The following is a 20,237-nucleotide window of genomic DNA, read 5'->3' as shown; positions in this document are numbered from 1 at the left end:
AACACATATTTTATCTTTATTGCACCTTTCCCTGTGATTGCAGTGTAACTGAGAAGGTGATTACCTGGAACAGATTATCCTTTCCTTTTAGAGCTTCTTGATGTTTTGCTTTTTGCCAGAGCTTTACATTTTAAGCACGAAAAACAAGCTCTGCTGTGAATACACCAGGTGACAAGATGATCTGTTGTTTACTGTGCTGAACAGTGACTCAGATATTTGGCTGAATTTTGTGTTCAGCTCTGTCTTTCTGCACGCAGCGGAGTGACTCGGCGCCGCCCGTGACTTGCTCGCGTGGTTAGGAGATGGGGACACGCTCTGCAAGAGGACTGACCCCGTCATGATTTGAGACCATCCAGGTGAAATGTTGCTGAGAGCCAGGGTCCTTCTTACCCGCTTTTTGTAAGACTCATGTAACCTCTCCCAAAATGCTCCAGAGTTCCTTGTTTTAGAAGTGTTCTCCTGCAGAAGACAAGGGGGATTTTGGAGCAAGAAAATCGTCTGCCTATTCCCCTGTGCAGCCTCTATGCAGAAAAGGGCTGTGTTTTCTAGCTCGTGCTGTGAAGGTGGCCACCAGAGGTGGGCAGGTCCAGCAAAAATCATGGCTGTAGGCTAGCACGCCTCGGTATAACGTCCCGCTCTCTGTATTTGGGCTTTACCCATTGCTGGAGGAAGTATGACTTCTGGTTACCTACCTTAGGAATTTTTACCAAATAACGACCTCAGCTGGCACCTCTGGGGTGAGATCAGGAGCTGGGCGTAGGGATGGATGGATGGTCACTCTGCCACATGGAATGGGACCTGTGGAATCAAAATTCGTCTCACTGCTAGGAAGGTGTTTGTTTGTAGTGACACCAGCTATATCATATTGTAGGAACGACAGGCACCATGTTCTCCTCTTGCTTCTTGGGTCCTTCCTTAGAGGTGACAAGGAACTGCTTATTGGACAGAGCTTTTTATACCCTCTAGGGTATAAAATTTATGCCCTTAGGGTATACATGACTCCATTCTTCATAAATCTTAAGCAAAATCTTAAGCACGTCCCTGAGACTAAGAATTTCAAGGTATTTTGGTCCGCTTTTTTCCCCTTCTGCCCTGGGAAGCTGGGCAAATGTCCATACCATTCTGTGACCACATGCAGAGCTTCTGAGTTTTTGCAATAAAAAGCATAGCAGTATGGATCTGGCAGCCTGGCTCATGCATCTGTTTCAGCAGTTGCCAATAATGGCTGTTACTTAATATTAGATATTATTAAAAGGAAGATATAAAATAAGGCTATGAAATAGCATATGTTGACTGGCAGCAAATGCCTTCCTGATGTGTGGAAGCATGAGATTCAGCATGGGAGCTGCTTGCTTTTAGAAACTATCACAACCCTGCTGCCAGCTCAGCATTCGACTTTGAAAAAATAAAAAAAGGATTTGAGGAACACTAAGGGGAAAAGAGGAAAAAGTCACTCCAGTTTCTTTCCTAGGCAGAGACTAAAGCCAGGGCCCCTGCACTTGAGCAGCAGAGGTCAACATATACCTCTTAACCAAGAGCACATGCCTGCTCTAGCTTAGATTTACTGGCTGGAGTAATGTTAAACTTGTACTCAGACTTGCTGCATGGCGAGATCAGGATCGCTGTGATGGTTCAAGGCACCGACACTCCCTGCAGTTCGGTGCTTCCCAGGAGTTTCAGAGGGATGACACATGCACGCAGACCCCATTTTCTTCATGGTGATGCCCCCTGCACTGCTGGGGATCAGCTGCAACAGCTTTCCTGAACTTCTTGAATAATAAATATACTAAGCTGGGGGCACCCTTAGCTGCGACCTCCCTGGCCTCCCCTCGGAGATGTCTCCCTGCGCTTCTGCAGGGCACGGGTGGTGGCAGAGTCGTCCCTTGAAGGAGGGGCAGGCGAGCGCGGTCCTGCGGCGGGAGGGCTCTGCAAACTCCTCCGTGGGCAGGCGAGCGCGGGAGGCACCTGCCTGTGCCCGGCTGGGAGCAGACCTCGTCCCCGGGAGCCCATCCCTGCCCCGCGGCAGCCGCTGCAGGAGAAAGAAAATAGGACTAAAACAGCTGGGAAAGAGGCAAGGCCAGCTGCCCTGTGCTGGAGACGTCTCTGAGGTAGGAAAACCCCCCTCGAAAAAGCCCCAAAACTGAATCAGGTGTGGGTGTCTGATCATTTTCACATTCTGTGCAGAAGCTCTGTGATTTGACTGAAAAAAAATCCCCAGTGGTGCCATGAGCAGCCTTGCATGTGCTGTGCCTGCTGCCAACCCCCCTCCGCCTGCCTCCTGCTTGGGGTCACCTCGACCTGCTGCTGGCTCCCAGTTTTGCTGCATGCCCCGTCGGTCCCTTCAGCCGGAGGACGGTGGTTTTCCCTGCCGGCAGCAGCTTTGCTATTGCCGTCCTTTCGGCTCGTGTAAGTGGCACCGAGTGTGCTCTGTGTGATGCACAGATAGGGAGGAACTCTTCCTTGTGACCCCTCCAAAGAGCTGTGCTCCAAAGACCAGTTGGGCAAATAGGGCTGCAAACATTTGGGATGAGCAAACTGTGTGTTCACTGGGAAGATTTTTTAATGCCTTGAACTTAAATCTCTGCCTTTTGGGTACAAATGCTATTGAGAGGGTACAGTGCCAGGGACTGACAGATACTTGTCCAGTTAGGAATGAGCAAGTTTTGCCCCCATACCCTGGTTGGGGGCGGAATGCAAGGGTCTAAATTTTCAGCGTTATTTGGGATGCCAGAGCAGGTGTCTCACCTGCTCCTTTTGGAGACCTGTGTGGGTCTCCCATAGATTTAGAGTGCTGTCATCAGGGATGTCCTGCACAGCAGTGCTGAAGACGGGGCATTTCTCCCTGATTTCTGGTAGAGGAGCAGCACTTACCGGCTGGGTGGCATGAGGCACAGAGCACATAGCTCTTTAGCAAGATGTGGCCATGACATGGCACCTCAGGGCAGGGTGCCTTTAGGGGTCCCTGACCAGAAAGAGAGAAAAGCAGGTCCCCAGATTTCATTATTGCAAAGCCCTCAGTGATTCAGTCATGTAGAAAAGCTTTATTCCCTTCTCACAGGGTCTTCCAGCTGCCTCTTTTTGGTTACTGTTGAGCTCATTCCACTCAGAAATGGTTTATAGCTGATGACCAAGATGATACCTGTGCTGTCATGTACTGGTGGGGAGTATCACTACCTTGGCAGATGCTGCTGAGAGACAGTTACGAGCAATATGTGACACAACCTCTTGGGTGCCAGACGTCAATGATGTGTAATGGTCACAGTATATGACCTCATCAATTAATCAGGGCCTACTGATACAGTAGCCTATTAAGGGTTACTATTAGCCCTTAATAAGATGTTTATAACTTTACCTCAGAGTTACAATTTTAATATATCCAGCCTGTGTGTAGCCTAACTCCGAGGTTCTGGTGTTTGTGCTGCCCCCTGTCTCAGTTGTGATTTTTGTGTATTTTTCCAGATGTTCTTGTTCTTTGCTCTCTCCAGTGTCACCTTGCTTTCTTGTCTCACTCAGGATGTCCCCTCAGCACCCTTTGCCTCATCTGTGGCGGGTGGTGGCAGGGATTGCTTCTCTGGGCCAAGTTTGGTAATCCCAAGGGGAGGCTGAAGGAAAGGTTGTCATTAAACTTAAGTAGGGTTGAACTCCCCCCGCCCCAACTCAAGCATTTTGGCATACAGGAAGCAAGGAAGCTTGGGGTGTGCTCAACCTTAGTCATGAGAGTAAGAAAGACGAGATTTTCTGACTGGAGAAAGAGTCTGCGATCAAGCCAGAGGATCTAGTGTTAAAAAACAGGAACTTACGGAGCAGAGAGAGCAATTTTTGCCCTGTCACAAGCTGGGACTCGTGGCTGTTTTCCTTGTGGCATGGATGCAGCTGAGGATCAGGTTTGCTTTGGTAACCTCCTGCCAGACAGGCCCTTTCTTGCCCCTTGGAGATGCAGCATCTTTTGGCGGCTGCAGCATTTCTTGCCTTGCCTGCAGTCTTGCATTGGCAGTTCTTGAGTCTCCCCTAAGCCATCTCCCGAGATTCTGCAAAAACAGCCAGTCATTACCGAGCTTTATTGGTTTAGCTAAATTACCTTGTAGCTATGTATTCTTTGCAAAGAAACACTGTGGTAAGGGAAGAAAAGAGGGCATTTCCTGTCTAGCTGCCTGAGGCTGTGCATTTCTATGGAAAGCTGCTTTGTTGGCTTCTTGCTGAGATGGGTTTGTGGCTGCCCACAGGATTCCCATTTATAGTCCAGCAGGCACCGTGCACCTGAGCAGGAGCCGAGATGGCCACCGGACCAAAAGAGGCAACAAATGTTATTGGCTTGGAAGAAATCTGCACAGAGAGACAAGAGCCCCCAAAAGGTGGGTTTGTAATGGTGGAACTAGAGATTTTGGGGCCAATCCAGCGCACACCAGGTCAAAGGATCAGATGAGGGAGGTTGGCAGAGTTCTTAAGTAACTTAATGGGACAGAAAAAATAGTTTTCAGAAAGATCTGATAGGAACAATTTCACTACTAATTTTTTTTTTTTTCTCTGTCTTTTGTTTCTATTGCTGTTCAGGGCAGAAGACATTTACAGTGGAAGAAGCTGTGGAAACCATTGGGTTTGGGAGGTTCCACATAGCCCTTTTTCTCATTATGGGAAGCACTGGTGTAGGTTTCTGGATTCTGTGGTCAGCTCTGTTAGTCCTAGGTTTCCGCGGCCAGCAGTATTGCTGTTGTATGATGTTTTTCATTCTGCCCCCATAACACCCAGATCCTCTGCAGCCTGGCACGGAGGGCTGCCATCTTCTCTTGCTCTTGGCTGCCCAAGGAATTTCCTAGGGGCCAGGGTCTTCCTTTAACAGGTAACTCAACTGTAGTTGAACTGCTCGTTTGGCAAGTCAACTACAAACCTGATGTCATTCTGAGGTTAAAGCGCAACGGAGATGCATCTACCAAGATCATTTTGAGGCCCCTAGCTATGAGTGAACGATGGGCTCATTTCTTTACTAAAAAGTCATCTGTTACTGGAATTCAGCCATGGGGCCAATGCAACACTGTTGTAATTTATTTATTTGTGGGGTCACCTGTAAGTTAGAAGCCCAAGTCCACAGCTGGGTAACTAGCCAAGCAGCTTGGTTTCAGGAGGCTATTGAAGATCTTCCACTAGGTCTGCTGTAAGAGATCCTTCTCTGCAAAGGACAAGTCTTTCCAGCCTTCCTAGACACACACTGTAGTTAGAGACCCACTTTCTCACCTCCTCTCCCCATTTTCCTTGCTCTTTTGAGTGTCCACATCTCCTCAAGTACTCAGAGGTCTCAGTCCATGGCCAAGCTGCCATATTCAACACCACCGATGGGCTGGCTAGTCTGCAGTCCTGGCCCATGGGCATGTCCCCACTTTGTGGCATAACCGTGTATGGAACCACAAAACAAGGACCACAAACCACAAAACCTCAAAAACAAGGATCTGGTGTGTCTGCAGGCTCAGCGGGATTGAGGATGGAGGCTTAGCCCACTCCTTGTGGCAGCCCTTGCTTGCTGACATGCATGTTTGTCCCCAAAGGTGGCTGAAGCCATGGAGATCATGCTAATAGCTGTTGTTTCCCCTCTCATTCGATGCGAGTGGCATCTTCAAGACTGGCAGGTGGCTTTAGTGACAACGGTGAGTGACCTACGCTGCCCTGCTTACCTGTCATGTGAGCATTGCCAGGGCCACACTTTGCTTTAAGCACATTTCCTGCACAGTGAGGAGCTCTGGTTTCAGCCTCAGCTTACGGTTTATCCTCCTACTTAGAAAACATTAAATGCACTCTTGGTTTTAAGAGCAGAGCTGCCGGCTGCTGCCAGCAGTGGACAATCCATCACTGGCTATTTTGGGACATATTCTGATTCCCCGTAGATGGTGTTTTTTGGCTACATGATCTTCAGCATAGTCCTTGGGCTCCTGGCAGACAGGTACGGCCGCTGGAAGGTGAGTGAGCGCCGCAGGTAGCATCATCCCCTCACGAAGGGGCCGCCTTCATTTATCCCCTTCCCCTGATCTTTGCATGGCCCCAGAGATGCAACCATAATGAGGGAATGAAACAGGGGTGCCTAAAACACAGATCAAAGGGAGCCCGAGTATGGAGAGTGAAACCCTCCCAAGGACTTACCAGCCCCTTGAACATCCCCTCCAGCAGCAGGTCCATGCCAGTGTGGTGGAAACCAGCTCTCTCTTGTGGTAGAAACTCAGATGGTGTGAAGCAGGCATTGTGGCACCCATCCTCAGCCATGCAGGTCCAGAAGCTGTGAAATAGGCATCGTCAGCCATGCAGGTTACCAGCTGATCTCCTCACCTTGTGCCTTTGCCCAAGAAATCATTCAAATATTGGGAATATAGACTGGGCAGAGAGGTTCCTCTGAATTGAGCCCATATTTTTATGACCTTCATTTTTCCCTTCCAGATCCTCCTGCTCTCATTCCTCTGGGGGGCCTACTTCTCTCTGCTGACCTCGTTTTCCCCATCCTACATCTGGTTTGTGTTCCTGAGGGCCATGGTAGGCGGTGGTGTGTCGGGCCACGCTCAAGGGTAAGGGGATGCTTGATGCCTTGTGGTACTGACATTGGCAACCAAGCCTTCCCCAGAGCAAGGATGAGGGGTGTTCTCATGTCAGTGGGGGCAGTGGGACCAACTGAAAACTGAGAGCGAGGGTGGAGGGGAGGAGGGGAAAGTCCTTAGGAAAGGAAATGCATCTTTTTCAACGTGTTATTTTCTTTAAGGATAAGTGGGGGGTGTAATGAAAGTAAATGGGACTGAATCACTGTAACAAAGGCAAAGGGGCTGGCAGGTGCCCCACACCAGTGGATCATGAGGCCACATTTGGTTTCATTATGCCAGGCTCAATTTCTGAAAAAATAGAGCGTGGTGCCCATTTTCTTCTTCAGGCAAAGCACCCACTGCCTCAGAGAGGCTGGATTTCCTGGTTAAGGTCAAGAAGACCCCTTAGGTCCCCTTTGGCTGACCTAGATAGCGCCTTGCAGTGAGTCCTGATAAGCTGGTCCTGTGGTGTGACCTAGAGGAGAGAGCCAGGAAGGGGCCTCTGAAAAGGCTGGAAAAGGAAATGAGAGGAAATTCCCACATCTCCTTAGGAAAATAAAGCAAACCATTCTGTAATTTCACAGAATCCCTGCCAGTCTACTGAAATTGCAGTTCCCAAGGACTCAAGAGCATTGGAGTAGAGAGGACAGCTGGTTTGCATTAAATCAATGACAGAAAGATTATTAAACACATATATTATAAAAACAATTAGACAGGTAATAGATGAGCGAAGGCTGATTCACTGTAAAAATAGTCACAACATCTCTGCTTAAGTAACAAATTCTTCCTGAACTAATGCAGGAAGCTCTCACTTAAATGTAAACCTGTAGTCCTGTTGGGAGGAAATGGGGAAGTGACAAGGAAGGAGAATAAAATTCACAATATTAAAAATGATTTTTCACTGGGAGCCTGGCAAAAATAAATTATTTCTTTCAATTCTGTTAGTGGCAAGCCCAAAATTTCATCCTCTTCCATGGTTCTCCCTCCTTGAAGCCTGAGGCAGATGCCTGCTGCAGAGGGCATGGGGCACCATTGGCCACAGGGCAGGAAGCTCAGGCCCATGCACATGGCTGTAGGAGGTGAAACATTAAAGGAACTAGCCCTTTACGATCGGAAAGCTAAAACAGGGTGGTCTGAATCCTTGATTTTTCAAGACTTTTCCAAAAGTAGCGTGCCTGAGGCAGAGACTTGGAGTGGAATCCCTTGTTTCTGGTTGCTCGGTAGTGGGAGAGGGGCTGTCACACAGGTTGCTGGCCCTGGTGCCCAGCAATAACTGAGCCGAATGGATATTTGATTAGTATAGAAATTCTCACCATCTCTCTGTCTTTTTGCACTTCTTTTCCTTTCTGCTAGGCTTATCATAAAAACAGAATTTTTGCCTACCAAATACCGAGGATACATGTTGCCCTTATCTCAGGTAAGAGTAAGTTACTCTTCTTTGTAACCCAGAGTCCCAGGGGATTTGTCTGGCTGCTGTCTGGAAACCTGATCTCCAGCAAGTCAGCCTACGTCCCAGATGATCTGCGTTTATCTTGGGCAGAGCAAGTGCCTTCTGCCTTCTATGCCCTGGAGTGCATACTCTGCATTATTAAACCTATACATAGCCGCGTGTGTGCAGAAAAGAAGCAATTTCTTCTCAAATAATTGGATGTTCCAAACACTGAGCGGAGACTTTGAGTGACAGCTGACGTCCAGCCTTCTGGTTAGCACATTGATAACTGCGTTGACTGCTTTAATGGGATCAGCATTGATGGGCTGTCAGTCAGGAGCGATGGGTCAGCTCATGCTAGAGTAGTGCTATAAGCACAGAACCACAGGAAGAACGTGCTTATTGCTGCACTACCCACTGGGACACTGGGAAGAGTGGCTGGTTCTTGACTGGAAACCAGCCACAGTGCCAAACACGAGGCTGGCCTCGGGTAGAGGGTGTCATGTCTCGCCTTTGCTTGTGCTTTTGGGCCTGCATTCATCTCATGGTTCTTTGGTTCCCAGCTGAGGGAGTTGTACCAGGAGCCCTAGGCTCTGTCTGGGGTCCTTGGTGGGAAAAGAGCCATGTGAACACCAGCCGAAAGTGAGGTGGGCTGAGGAGGTGCCCATGACAGTGGGGCATCTCTGCAACTCATACTGGTATTTGCTGGTGGTCTCAGATGAGACAGATAACTTTAGCAATAGCACATGATTGATGAAGCGATTCCCCTGCTCACGCTGCTTTGCTCGGCAGTGAGCTGGCACAGATCACTGCAATCTGGGCTGAGATGTGCTGGGAAGGTTTGTGACCTCTCGCTGGGGAAAGATCTTGGTAAGCGTGACTGGAGTTACTTCTTGTTCCAGATTTATGTAATGGGCACTTTTTATGCATGTGCAAATTATCTGGGAAGGCTTCATTGAACATATGAATTTGTCTGCTGGTTGAACCAAGAGTGTTTGTATCTGGTCCTGGTGGCAGAGAGATTTTGCTTTTAATCGTACTCTGTTTGATCTCAGGGCTACATTACCAAAGTGTCAACAGAAACAGAAAGATTTATATATATATAAAAAAGAACAACCTTATATTTCTCTCCAGAAATCAATTATTTCTACCCACAGATTACTCATGAACTGGCTCTGGCTTTTATGAATGTTTGTATTGACTTACATCCTTTGTGTAACTAAAAAGAATGCTTTTCCTAGTGGCTACAAGAGCATTTTAGAGAGGAATGTACTTGCAAATCTAGGGCCAGATTGTCCATTGGTATAAACTGGCATCAAGTCCACTGGAGACCCACCAACTTCCAGCAGTGGAAATCTGGCCCGTTATTGCCTTTAGTGCTTCTAAATCTACTGCTTCCCACAGAGACTCAGACAAGAGAAACAGTCATAGGCATGAACATTAGCAGCAAAGTGAATAGAAGGACAAAAGCAGTGCATAGAAGGGTTTTATGTACAATGGTAGGCGCAGCAAGTTATATGTTTTCATCCAGAGCTAATTAAAACTATCTTTAGTCATCTCTCCCCAAAACCTCATCTTTCCATCCTTCCTTCAACCCAAATTCAGCTTCGCAGACAGCCACAGGATGGCTCAGTTTGAACCGCAGCTCTCCCCAGTAAAAATCCTGATGTATCCAGGGAATGAGACCATAAAGGAGGAAAATAAACAAATCATTGCCATATGTTCATTTGTTTTAACCCCTTGATTTCCATTTGGAAAGGTGTTTTGGTTGGCAGGCTCCTTGTTAATCATTGGCCTGGCATCAGTGGTCAATCCAACCATCGGCTGGCGATGGCTGATCAGAATAGCCTCCATACCAGGCATCATCCTCATCCTGGTCTTCAAGGTAAGGAAACCCTTTCTGCCCTCTTGCCCACAGCATTTCAATGGAATTGGTGTCCTCCTGATGATGTAGCCGTCAAGAAGTATGATCTTCCACAGTGCAAAAGCCTGGACTTGCATGGTGTCCTTGGTTAGCACTGCTGCCCTCTCATACAGGGAGATTTGAGAAAGTCCTGCATGCATGGACCACGGAGGTGTTGCCTGTCATAAGAAGACAGCTGTTGCCTACAGCATTACCACCCCACTGTGGTCCTCCAGCACCATGGTGTTGTGTTCCGCCAGGAGTACTGAAAGACTCGTAGTGGCATTGAGATAAGGACAGCCTAGACAGGCTATGCAAGAAACCACAACAACTAATACCGTCGGTCTTGCTCTGGCTCTCTTGCATTCTTTCAGTCATTAGATTTACCAGGACTGAGAAAAAAAGTCTCAGTAAAGAAGGCAAGCAGTGAACTTAGCTGACTGCCGATTGCCTGGGTAATAGGCAGTCAGCTATAATAATTCCATTCTTCATAAATAATAACCTCAGACAAGGACCATTTTATTTCTGCAGAGTGATGTGGAAAATCCCTACTGGTAGTGCTAGTGGGCACTACACTGCTTAGCTGCAATTGGGTGAGCAAGGCACAGGGATGCAAAATCCCTGCCTTTGACTGAGTGAATGCACAAGTCCATCTGTGGTGATATATGTGCAGTCAAACATAAGATTTGCATAGCTGTGCTGTTTGATTTCCCAAATTATTTGTGCCATGAAAAATGGCTAGCAACAGCTTTTGGTCTAAAAGAAATAAAAACACAAATAATATATATCACTTGGAAAAAAAAGTTGTAAAGTAAATATATATTTCTGATAATATATGTGTAATTATTTGTAATATATGCATCGTTCAATAAAAGATGTTTTATTTGGGGGTGAGCAGAAAGGATTCTAGCTCAGGCATCATTTTGTTGGGCTCATATATCTGGACCTCAGGATATGAAGTGCAACTGTGGGCCGCATAGGTACATTCATGTAGCGCCAGGTGGCAAGAGACGGGCAGAAATGCTTTCTAACTCGCTCCTCCACTTTCAGTTCATCCCAGAGTCTGCTCGGTACAATGTGTCCACGGGAAACAACGAGGCTGCCCTGGCCACGCTGCAGAGGATCGCCAGGATGAACCGCGCCGTGATGCCTGAGGGCGTCCTGAGGGAGCCTGCAAACGTAAGCGTGAGCGGCGGGCTCTGCTCCACGCGCTCCTGAGGTGTGAGGGGTGCAGCAAGGCTGCCAGGCATGTCCTGCTGGCCGTTTCCCCCTCTATGTCTGGATTCTTTCCAAAAGACTAGAGATGAAGATGTCATTTTTCTTTTGAAGAGGCAGCAATCTCAGCCTTCAAGGGGAATAGGGGTTTTTAGGGTTTGGGGGTTTATTTCTTAGTTTTTGGTCAGATGAATGTTATTCTGAGAGAAGGTTTGCTTCTCTAGCCACAAAAAAGGTCCCCTGTGGAGAACATTCTTCCTTATTGCTCATCAATACTCCCAATAGCTTCCCAATGTGTCACAGGATGTAAGATTTGCTCCTCTGAGTCCCTCTCAGGAAAATGGCCTGTTGGGCTGCAGGATCCAAGGGGTCCCTCCTTGTGAGGTCAGCCACCCTGCCCCAGAAGAAACAGGAACACTGGGAGTCCCTACCTGTGGGCATGGGAGGCTCAGGCTTCCATCTCTGTCCTCAAGCCACTGCAGGTTGCTGGGGCAGTGACTCTCAGTCGCATCTCGGGCGTTAGTGAAATTTCTGACCACCTTGTTTCTAAATGTTCTGGAATTTATCTGCCATTTCTAAGCAAATAGAAATGCTTCTTGCAGTGGATTCCCAGAAAGCGAGCTGCTAACTGGCAGTTTTCCAATCTTTGACCCAACTTGTGCAGTGGATCTCAATGCACCAAGTCTCTGGAGACACCAGGCCAGTCAAAGATGGTCAAAGCAACCCTTTCAAGCAGACAGCGTTGTCATTGCATCACCTCTTCCAAGCACTCAAGAGACATGAGAGTCCAACGGACTGCAAGGAAAGTGGGTTGTTTGTCACAGATGACAGGGGACACAACCTTGGGGTTTATCACTTCTTGACTGACATGCCTGACAAGCATTTGACTGTGGGCATGGGCAGGAGAGGAGGCACAGGACAGGGTAGCCAGCTGCTCCCCATTACCATCAGTCTGGGCCTTGCTAACCTGGAGGAAGGACGACCATGAAGGGACTTCTTGTTCAGGTGGCTCCTTTTAGCCCCAGGAAAGGAAGCTTGGACAAAGAGGTCTTCAAGATTATTTTCCAGCTCTTTAAAGTCCCTTTCCTGGACCTCTTTGCTGCTTATTCAATACCACAGGCACCAGGCATTGTCCTTAGCAATTCATGCAAGATGGTGCTATTGTATTGGAATTAATTAGGATTAAAGCTTCCCTGTAGTTTAATTGAATTTATGTAATGGAATCGCATTGACTGCGTGAAGGGGTTTTGTTAGTTGTGTACCCGCCCAGTCTTAACCAATAATGAAAGAAAAAGAAAAAAAGGCAACTCAAACCACCCCAGTGAACTCATGTCCCCTTGCAGGCAGGATGCCAGTGCGGCTGCCCGCTCCCAAGCAGCCAAGCCCTGCAAGGCACCGTGTCCCCAGCACAGCAGGAGATGTGGCCATGCAGCAGGGCGTCTGCCATCCCTTCCCAGGGAAGCCGGGAAGAGGCTACCTCTGACGCTGGGTGCCGGGTCCCTCTTTGGGATCAGCCAAAGTGGGAGCTACTGCCAGCCCGAGCAGCAGTAGCTTGAGCAGGAGCAATGTGTCTGTCCCATATCTTGCCCAGTTTTCACCCTGTGGGAGCTGAACATCAGGAGGGAGCTGGAAAGCATTGGGAAGCACAGGATGCTGGCCTTGTTCTCCCCTCCAGCCTTTACAATGCGTCCTCCATGTGTGCATCCTCTGGGAATTGAGACAGCAAAGGGTGCTGGTGCTTGGAGCACCACTTTCCGAAGCCGTCCCTATATATAATTTTTTTTTTTTTCTAAACTTCTCTTTCTATCAAATGATTTGCAGGAAAGAAGAGGAAGATTCAAAGACCTCATGCACCCCAAATACTTAAGAACCACTTTACAAATATGGATCATATGGTAAAAAAATATATTTTTTTCTTTTGCTTATAACTTCTTTCTTTTGTTTGAACATGTACGAGGAGCAGAAATCTCCTCTTGACTGCCATTTCAAAGACACTTCTGCTTCAGGAAGACCCTGAGCCAAAACCTTAGTAGCTGGAAGAAAACCTGTGGGGCACAGGGTGCTAGAGCCTAGTTTGTTCTCATATAATACCGTAAACCCCTTATGCTGGTCAGCTTCAATACAGACAGAAAAGGATGGGCTGCAAGGCCGTATACGGTAGCTAGTCAGGAGCAATTCTGCAGGACAGCTTAGCTCAGTCAAAAAGTGCTGTGGTTTGCGTGGGAGCTGCAGGACCGCGCGCATGCCTGTTTGACAAGGACATGCCTGCCCTGGGCTGGATTTCACCTTTTTTTCTGCAGTCTTGTTTCTCCTGAGAGGAGGAGAAATGCACCACCTTTGCTGGCCAGCCAATATATCAGTGAAATAGGACTTGGACAGGTACTTATTAACTGTTAGCAGTGCCACTGGCCTGGGAAAATTAAAATTGAAGAGAAGATGATGAGTTTCATTTGCAATGTTCCCAGTAGCTGTATGCATGGTTAATATATGTTTCATTGACTTCACTGTCTGGAATGGAAATGTATAAATAATAGGTCTGTGGGAGCTCATTGACCTAAAATCTTGCAAAGTCAGGCCTTGAATCTTTTATGTTTTCCCCTGAACTCACATGAATTTTTTTTATGAATATACAGATATATTTAAATCCTTCTTTCTCCTCTGCTCTCCCAGGAGTCACTAGCCTGCTCTGAGGTTATTTTCCCATCCCTCCGCACCCTTAGCATTCCCCCAGGCTCCCAAGGCAGCTCATTTTGTAGCCTGGGTGCTGGAGCTTGTTTCCAAAACTGCCGAGGGGGATAAAAAAGTGAAAATTATTTCTTGTCCTGCTTGTGATTAGGCATACACTGAATTACTTGATAATGGCACAGCGAGGCTGCCATCGCTAATGCTGTGTTCCTGACAGCAGGCCAGGGCGAGATATGAGTCTCTCCAGGCAGTCCTGAAAACCCCTTTGGAAAAGTCACTGCACAGAAACAATAAAGGCCAAAACCTGCACAGTTGCTCCAGCAGCAGGAGCTGATTTAGAGACTCCATGGGCAGGGCCTTCCAGGCAGGGACAGTTTCGAGAATGTCTCAATTTACAGTCCTGCAGGAGGGAAAGGAAATGAGGGGCATGTCCTCGCCCAGCAGACAGCAGCAGGAGTGTCTTGCTAAGCCTGGGCTGACCACAGAGTGTGTTGGGTTACCCTCAACAGAAAATGGAGCAGGAGGGTGGTAACATGACTGTGACTCTGCATGTGAGCTTCTGGCTGGTTTAGCAAGGTCAAGTGAAGTTGGGCTGCATTGATTTTAAATGGGCAAATACTTGGTGGAAACATCCCAACGAGAACATGAGGCCTTCATCGCTTCCTCACTCATCTTTTCCTTGCTTGCTACAACCCAGCAGGGACAGGGAGGAACCCCAGGAGTGATGGGGAGTGGGGAAAGACCATGCATGCACACACTCCTCCTCCTCGGTGCTGGCATGTGGCAGCACAAACACACAGGACAGCTCAGTCAGGGCACAGCGAACAGGCCCTGCTGAACTTCGTCTGGCTCTGCACAGAGCCAGCGCGGCTGCCCCCGGGCCAACAGAGACTCAGCTCAGTTCCCTGGACGCCCGTGAGCCCTGTGCTCGGGCTCTGCAGCTCCATCTGTTGAGGCAGGGCTGTGAGGAAGACCAAGGGAACGCGTCCGCGGTGCAGGGAGCCAGTGTGAAGGCATCCATCCTGACCCCGCAGGGAGGGAGCCTTGGAAAGTGCCAAGGTTCGCCCTCGGAGGGCAGTTTCCTGCCTGTTCTTGTGCAGCAAGAAGTTGCATTAAGGGGCAAGGGAACACAGAAGCTGAGAAATGGGGTGGTTTCCTCAGAGGACAAGAGGCAGGAGGACCTGTGCTGGAGTATGTGCCACGCGCTGGGTGTGCATCTATGTGGGGTGTGCACGAGTCTCTGCCAAGCCCTGGCTAATTTACAAGGGTCCTCCTGGTGCACAGCCCAACTGCTGAGGACAACGTGTCTGTCTCAGGGCACCCAAGACCTGCTGTGTTCCAGTGCCAGAATGTTTCCTGACCTTCCCTATTGTTCTCGTCTCTTGTTGCCCCATTTCTTTCCTGCAGGCTTGGCATCGCTTTTGCTTATTATGGTGTTATCTTGGCCAGCGCTGAATTACTGGAACGGGATCTAGTCTGTGGTTCTCCAGCAGCAGCAGGGGAGGAAGCTGGAGATGACTCCGAGGAGAGCCGGAGCCCATGTCACTGTCGCTTATTCGGCCCTTCTGCTTACCAGACCATGATTATCAGCACAGTTGGAGAGATTGCATGTAACCTCCTGCCTTTTCATTCCCTTTTTATCATGTTAATACTCCCTGTACAGCTTTCCACTTTGCGTGCACTTAGTGACATACATACAGGGGGTTGACATGACTTCAGTTTTGCTGGCAACGGCCAGGCAGAGGGGCTTCAAAGCGAAGGTTTGGTGCATAGCCCACGAGCTGGTGGCACGGGAGGACATTCCTCCCAGGTCCGAAGCACTTTTGGTGACACCATGGGTCCCTTCACCACCAGAGTCAGAGACTGCCTTTGCAGTCAGCGCACAGCAACTATCCTTCTTACACTCCAAGTCAAAATTGCCCAAGCGCTAGTCTGCCAGAACGGATACTGGCTTCTAAACAAATTCTCGGACATACTGCGTTTGGGAATCCATAATTAAGTAAAGATTGCAGGTAATCATATAGATGTAGTTGAATGGACCACACATGTACCTTACCTAACCGGATGTTAGTCCGGGAGGACTGTGGCTGGTGTCCAGCCCCGGCTCAGCGCAGCGGTGTTGGAGATGTCCAGGATTCAGCCACTGCAAGGAAGGAGATGAGGGTGTGCACAAGCTACAGGATTTGGGTACAGGATAGGAACTACAGGGGGTGGCATTTTATAGGGCACTTGGTGGGCACTGAGGATGAGGCATACTGCGTTTGGAGGCATACTGCAAAGGGCATGGAGGTCTATGAACATAGGCACAACTAAGTCATCTGACATTTTCTTTTCTTTTTTTTCATCTCCAGTAAATCCCTTGAACATTCTAGGCATCAATTTCCTCGGGAGACGCCTGAGCCTGTGTATAACCATGGCATGTACGGCCCTGTTCTTCCTTCTCCTCAACATTTGCACTTCGAGGTAGGCCGCGAGCTCCGTGTGCTGCCATCGCGGAGGGTGAGGGCGCTTTGCAGCTTGGGCGGATGGCAGTGTCTACAGGAGCCTCAGGTCACCGGTCGGTCAGCCCAGTAATTCTTGTACTCATGGAAAAAAAAATCTCCAGCTGGCTCCCTGCACTTCCCAGAAAAGCTATTGCAACAGAGGCTGTGGTGCGTGTGTGGCAAGGGAGTAACTTATATTGCTGAGCCCAAATGCCTTCCCCAAAGTGTTCAACAAGCTGCTAACTAGTGTAGTCCGGAAAACTAAAAATAATGTAAACAACATCCCTTACAAATAAGTTGTACCATTCCCTTTTTTTTTTTTTCTTTTTTTTTTTTGGCACTACTGTGTATGTCTGCTAGCTGGTAGAGTCAGGCTCTCCAAAGAAGCTCACATGACCAAGGGTTTAGTGAATGCTCTGCTTCTCAGCTTGATCTGTGGGGATCTACAAGACCCTTCCTCCAGTGGCGGAGCTGAAGCGTTACTGGAAGTCTAATGTGCAATACTGCATGGTCAAACATACCTTCCCAACAGACTAAAGAAAGCTTATGCTTATCAGCCACCAAGTTTTCTGTACACCTCCCCTTTCATGAAGGTTGCAAGTGCCTTAGGGCAGTATTTTAGTCTGTGCGATTGCTGTTTGGTGCCCCTAATTCTTGCCCCATATTGCTTTCCCTCTAGCGCAGGCATGACTGGGTTTCTCTTCATGCTACGTGCCTTGGTTTCAGCCAACTTTAACACCATCTACATCTACACAGCAGAGGTGGGTCATTTTGCAAGTATTCTAGGATGCTCTGGTGAGTCAAAGCCCCTTTGCCTATACCCAGGAATGCTGCCATATTTATTAACTAGAGTAACTTTTCTTGAACCGCCCACCTCTGCTTTCCTGGCCACACTGCTTTTGTCTATGATGTTGGATAAAGAACCAGATAACTAGCTGGAGATGTGAAGAGCACGTGGCCCTGCGGAGCCACATGTTGGGCAGCTGCTGGAAAATGCTGTTTTGGAGGATGTCTTGTACCAGCATCTTCCAAAAACCCAGTCTTCCCTTTCCTCCACTCCAGAAAGTTAGAAGATAAGCTACCACTTAAAAGGACCTTTTCCAGTGTTTAAGGAATTGAGGAAGTATATATGGTTTTATATAAGGTTGTTGTGTTCTGTCTGCAAATAGTTTTAATCTATCAGAGAGCTTATCCTTCACAAAAATCTGGAGCAGTGGCTTCCATGGGTTAAGTTTGCATTAAAAACAAAATGCAGTTAAACATATTGCCTTACAGATTGAGTAATGTGATAAAAAGCAAATAGAAGCACCTCTCTGAGTTGGCCTGATATGGTACAGTACTTCTTTTAATAACACTCTACAGTTAAGAATGCCCCAGCCTTAAATAAATATTAATCCTTCAATGATCCAGTATTGAATGCTGCTGATGCGAAGACTGCTGCTGGAATGGCTGTGCCATAAACCACTAATACGCACAATTTAATTGATGCTCAAAAGCCCTATGTGGAAATCCCACAGGAGGGAGTTCCAGCCACATGCCTGAACTCCTCTCGAGTTACCTCCCCTCTGTTGGCTTGGCCCTCTTCAGACCACTTTATACACAGGCTTAAATGACTATACTTGCTAAAAATCTATTGACATTAATGGGATATTAATGGGACTTAAATTACGTAAAGCACATGCTTAAGAAGTGCTTTATTGGCACAGGTGTTGGGAGATTAAAAAGAAAATTCCAAAAAGCATATTCCTCTAAGCCTGGTGGTTTCTTGTCTGGATTTGCTTTTTGTTTTGTTTTTGTTTCCTTCTCCTCCCAAATGAAGGTGTTTTCCGCAGATGTGCTCCTTACACACACAGGCTGACTTAAAGGCCTGTGTTATTTAATAACTTTTTCTCCTGTTCTCCAAATGCAGGGTCTGGCAATATAAATTAAGTTCTTCCTTTAGCATCAAGCTCTGCGGCGTTGACCTGAGTGGCCCACCCCAGCTGGAAGGGACATGTCCGTGGGAAGAAAATAACTGAGCAACCACATCCAGCTTTACCCTAAAGCTTTGCTTTGGACAAGAGATGGCCGATTTGTAATGTCCCATCTGAGACCCAAAGGAGTCTTTTTAATCCTTTCCATAGCCCATCCCACTAGTTGTCTTCGATAATGCAGTGGGTTCTCTCTCTGAAAGAAAGAGGACACAAACCACGGCTAGTTTTTGGGAGCTATTTTGTGTTCTTTCTGGCCCGTCTTAGGTCTACCCTACCACCATGCGAGCCCTGGGGATGGGAACCAGCGGGTCCTTGTGCCGTATTGGAGCCATGGTGGCCCCGTTCATATCACAAGTAAGAGCATGCTTAGTATTATCTTAATATAGGGTGTCAATTGTTAAGCAGCAAAGGTCTAGACTGCTCTTTCCTCCTAACATCTTGGAATAGTTTTGCAGGTTTTGCAAATTTGCATCAATTTCTTCTCAGAGCTTAACTTGGTTGTGTTTGGGATATTCTGAGAGCTATTAGACTGCAAACACTGGTTTTGAAGGCTATGGTAGTGTCTCGGATGTTTATGATCCTTCATCTGCTCTTTAATTCCCAGTTGCCGGGCCTCCACTTCACTGATCTGCTGTTTCAACCGTTGTTTTTGCATTGCTGTTGCTTGTCTGCAGGTTCTTATGAGTGCCTCTTTCATTGGGGCCCTGTGTCTTTTCGCATCTGTGTGTGTCGTGTGCGCGATCTCTGCGTTCACGTTGCCCATCGAGACCAAGGGCAGGGCGCTGCAGGTTTGTATGACACCTCCGGGGGCTCTTGCGTCTCTAAATACTAGTTAGAAATGCCTACATTGTGATTCAGCTGTAATGTACATCAAAGTGTCCTAACGGTTCATAAAAACAAATGAGGACTGACAGATGAGCATGGGAACATGCTGTTGCAGCTCAAAGCACTGCCACTGTGGCTGCCCAAGCTCATTTCTCCTAAAAGAACAAACCACATGTCCCAGCCCCACACACCAGCAAGCCAGCTCGTGAGCGCAAACCTTTCCTGGCTCTTCCTTAACGCTGCTGGTCTCAGGCACATTCTCTGCTCTGCCACCTCTGCTAGAGGAGAGAAAACAGCACACAGAAGTAACTAACTCCTTAAATTGCCCAAATTGCATCTTCATCAGATAGATACAAGTCAAAAGCCCCAGTTTACACAGCCAGTTAGCTAAGCCCCTGTGGCTAGTGTTTCCTAAAAGGCTGTGGAGGCAATAGGCTAAAAGAGTAGGCACGAAGATGGGAGTGGAAGGTGGGCTTAGCTCCAGCCGGCCTGCCACGCACGTGCAGTACCAGTTCAGTGCAGGGGAGGATGGCGAGTAGCGTTGCCATTGGGGCTCGTGACCAGCAAAGAAATTTCCACCTCGCACTGCACGTTATTCTGCAGCCCACGCTCCCCATGTAAGCCAGACCATGGACATTACGCAGAAGCCTAGAGACAGTCAAGGAAACCATTATAAAATATGTACCCATCTAAGTGAATCGGGTCACATGCTAATCTGTCCTCGTCCTCAAACACTTGTATTTTAGAAATACAGACTCATGTTTTTATGTCATTAAAAAAATTTACGGACTGGAAAACCAGTTTTTAAAAAGATATCAGACAAACCCTATGGGCAAAACTCAACTCATGCAGAGAGACCAGAGAGCTGCTTAGCCCTCAAGGGCCTATGTTTACAGTAATTATTACTAAGCAAAACACCTCCTTAAAACCACTTCAGACATAAAAGAAAATCTTTGTTTTTTCTTTATATAGCTGGATTAACTTCGGCCAGCGGTGCCTGAGACAAACGGGAGTGTAAATGAGTCCTCAGTGGGATGGGCTCTTTTTTCCTAGGGACTTGACTCAATAGTTTTCTTATAAAGAAAAAAAAAAAGTTGAAATTTTTCTGCAGAAATCATCCTGCGATAAAGAAGAGCTACAGCTCTAGTTGCTGGCCTTTATATGCACAAGTCA

At 47.7% G+C, this 20,237-nt stretch overlaps 1 protein-coding gene across 1 annotated transcript; it reads left to right on the top strand.

Annotated features, from left to right (window-relative positions):
* Nucleotides 1-4,273: 4,273 nt before the first annotated feature.
* SVOPL (SVOP like) lies at nt 4,274-19,075 on the top strand. Its single transcript, XM_010218836.2, has 14 exons — nt 4,274-4,352; nt 4,552-4,643; nt 5,538-5,636; nt 5,874-5,945; nt 6,418-6,542; nt 7,905-7,968; nt 9,740-9,865; nt 10,934-11,062; nt 12,920-12,993; nt 15,191-15,393; nt 16,135-16,246; nt 16,946-17,027; nt 18,504-18,593; nt 18,914-19,075. The coding sequence occupies exons 1-14, from the start codon at nt 4,274-4,276 to the stop codon at nt 19,073-19,075; spliced, it is 1,509 nt and encodes a 502-aa protein (XP_010217138.2).
* The last annotated feature ends 1,162 nt before the right edge of the window (nt 19,076-20,237 follow it).

The sequence above is a fragment of the Tinamus guttatus genome, unplaced genomic scaffold, assembly GCF_059628265.1.
Source record: "Tinamus guttatus ecotype Peru unplaced genomic scaffold, ASM5962826v1 Tinamus_guttatus_pri_ptg000125l, whole genome shotgun sequence".
Classification (NCBI taxonomy): Eukaryota; Metazoa; Chordata; class Aves; order Tinamiformes; family Tinamidae; genus Tinamus; species Tinamus guttatus.
Note: the sequence above shows the minus strand (reverse complement) of the source record. Positions and strands in the feature narration are given on the sequence as shown.

Excerpts from the sequence above, each read along its gene's own strand:
- SVOPL (XM_010218836.2), top strand. The coding sequence starts at position 4,274 with ATGGCCACCGGACCAAAAGAGGCAACAAATGTTATTGGCTTGGAAGAA. Across the intron at positions 11,063-12,919 it reads TCCTGAGGGAGCCTGCAAAC|GAAAGAAGAGGAAGATTCAA; the intron begins GTAAGCGTGAGC and ends AATGATTTGCAG. Across the intron at positions 18,594-18,913 it reads TGGCCCCGTTCATATCACAA|GTTCTTATGAGTGCCTCTTT; the intron begins GTAAGAGCATGC and ends GCTTGTCTGCAG.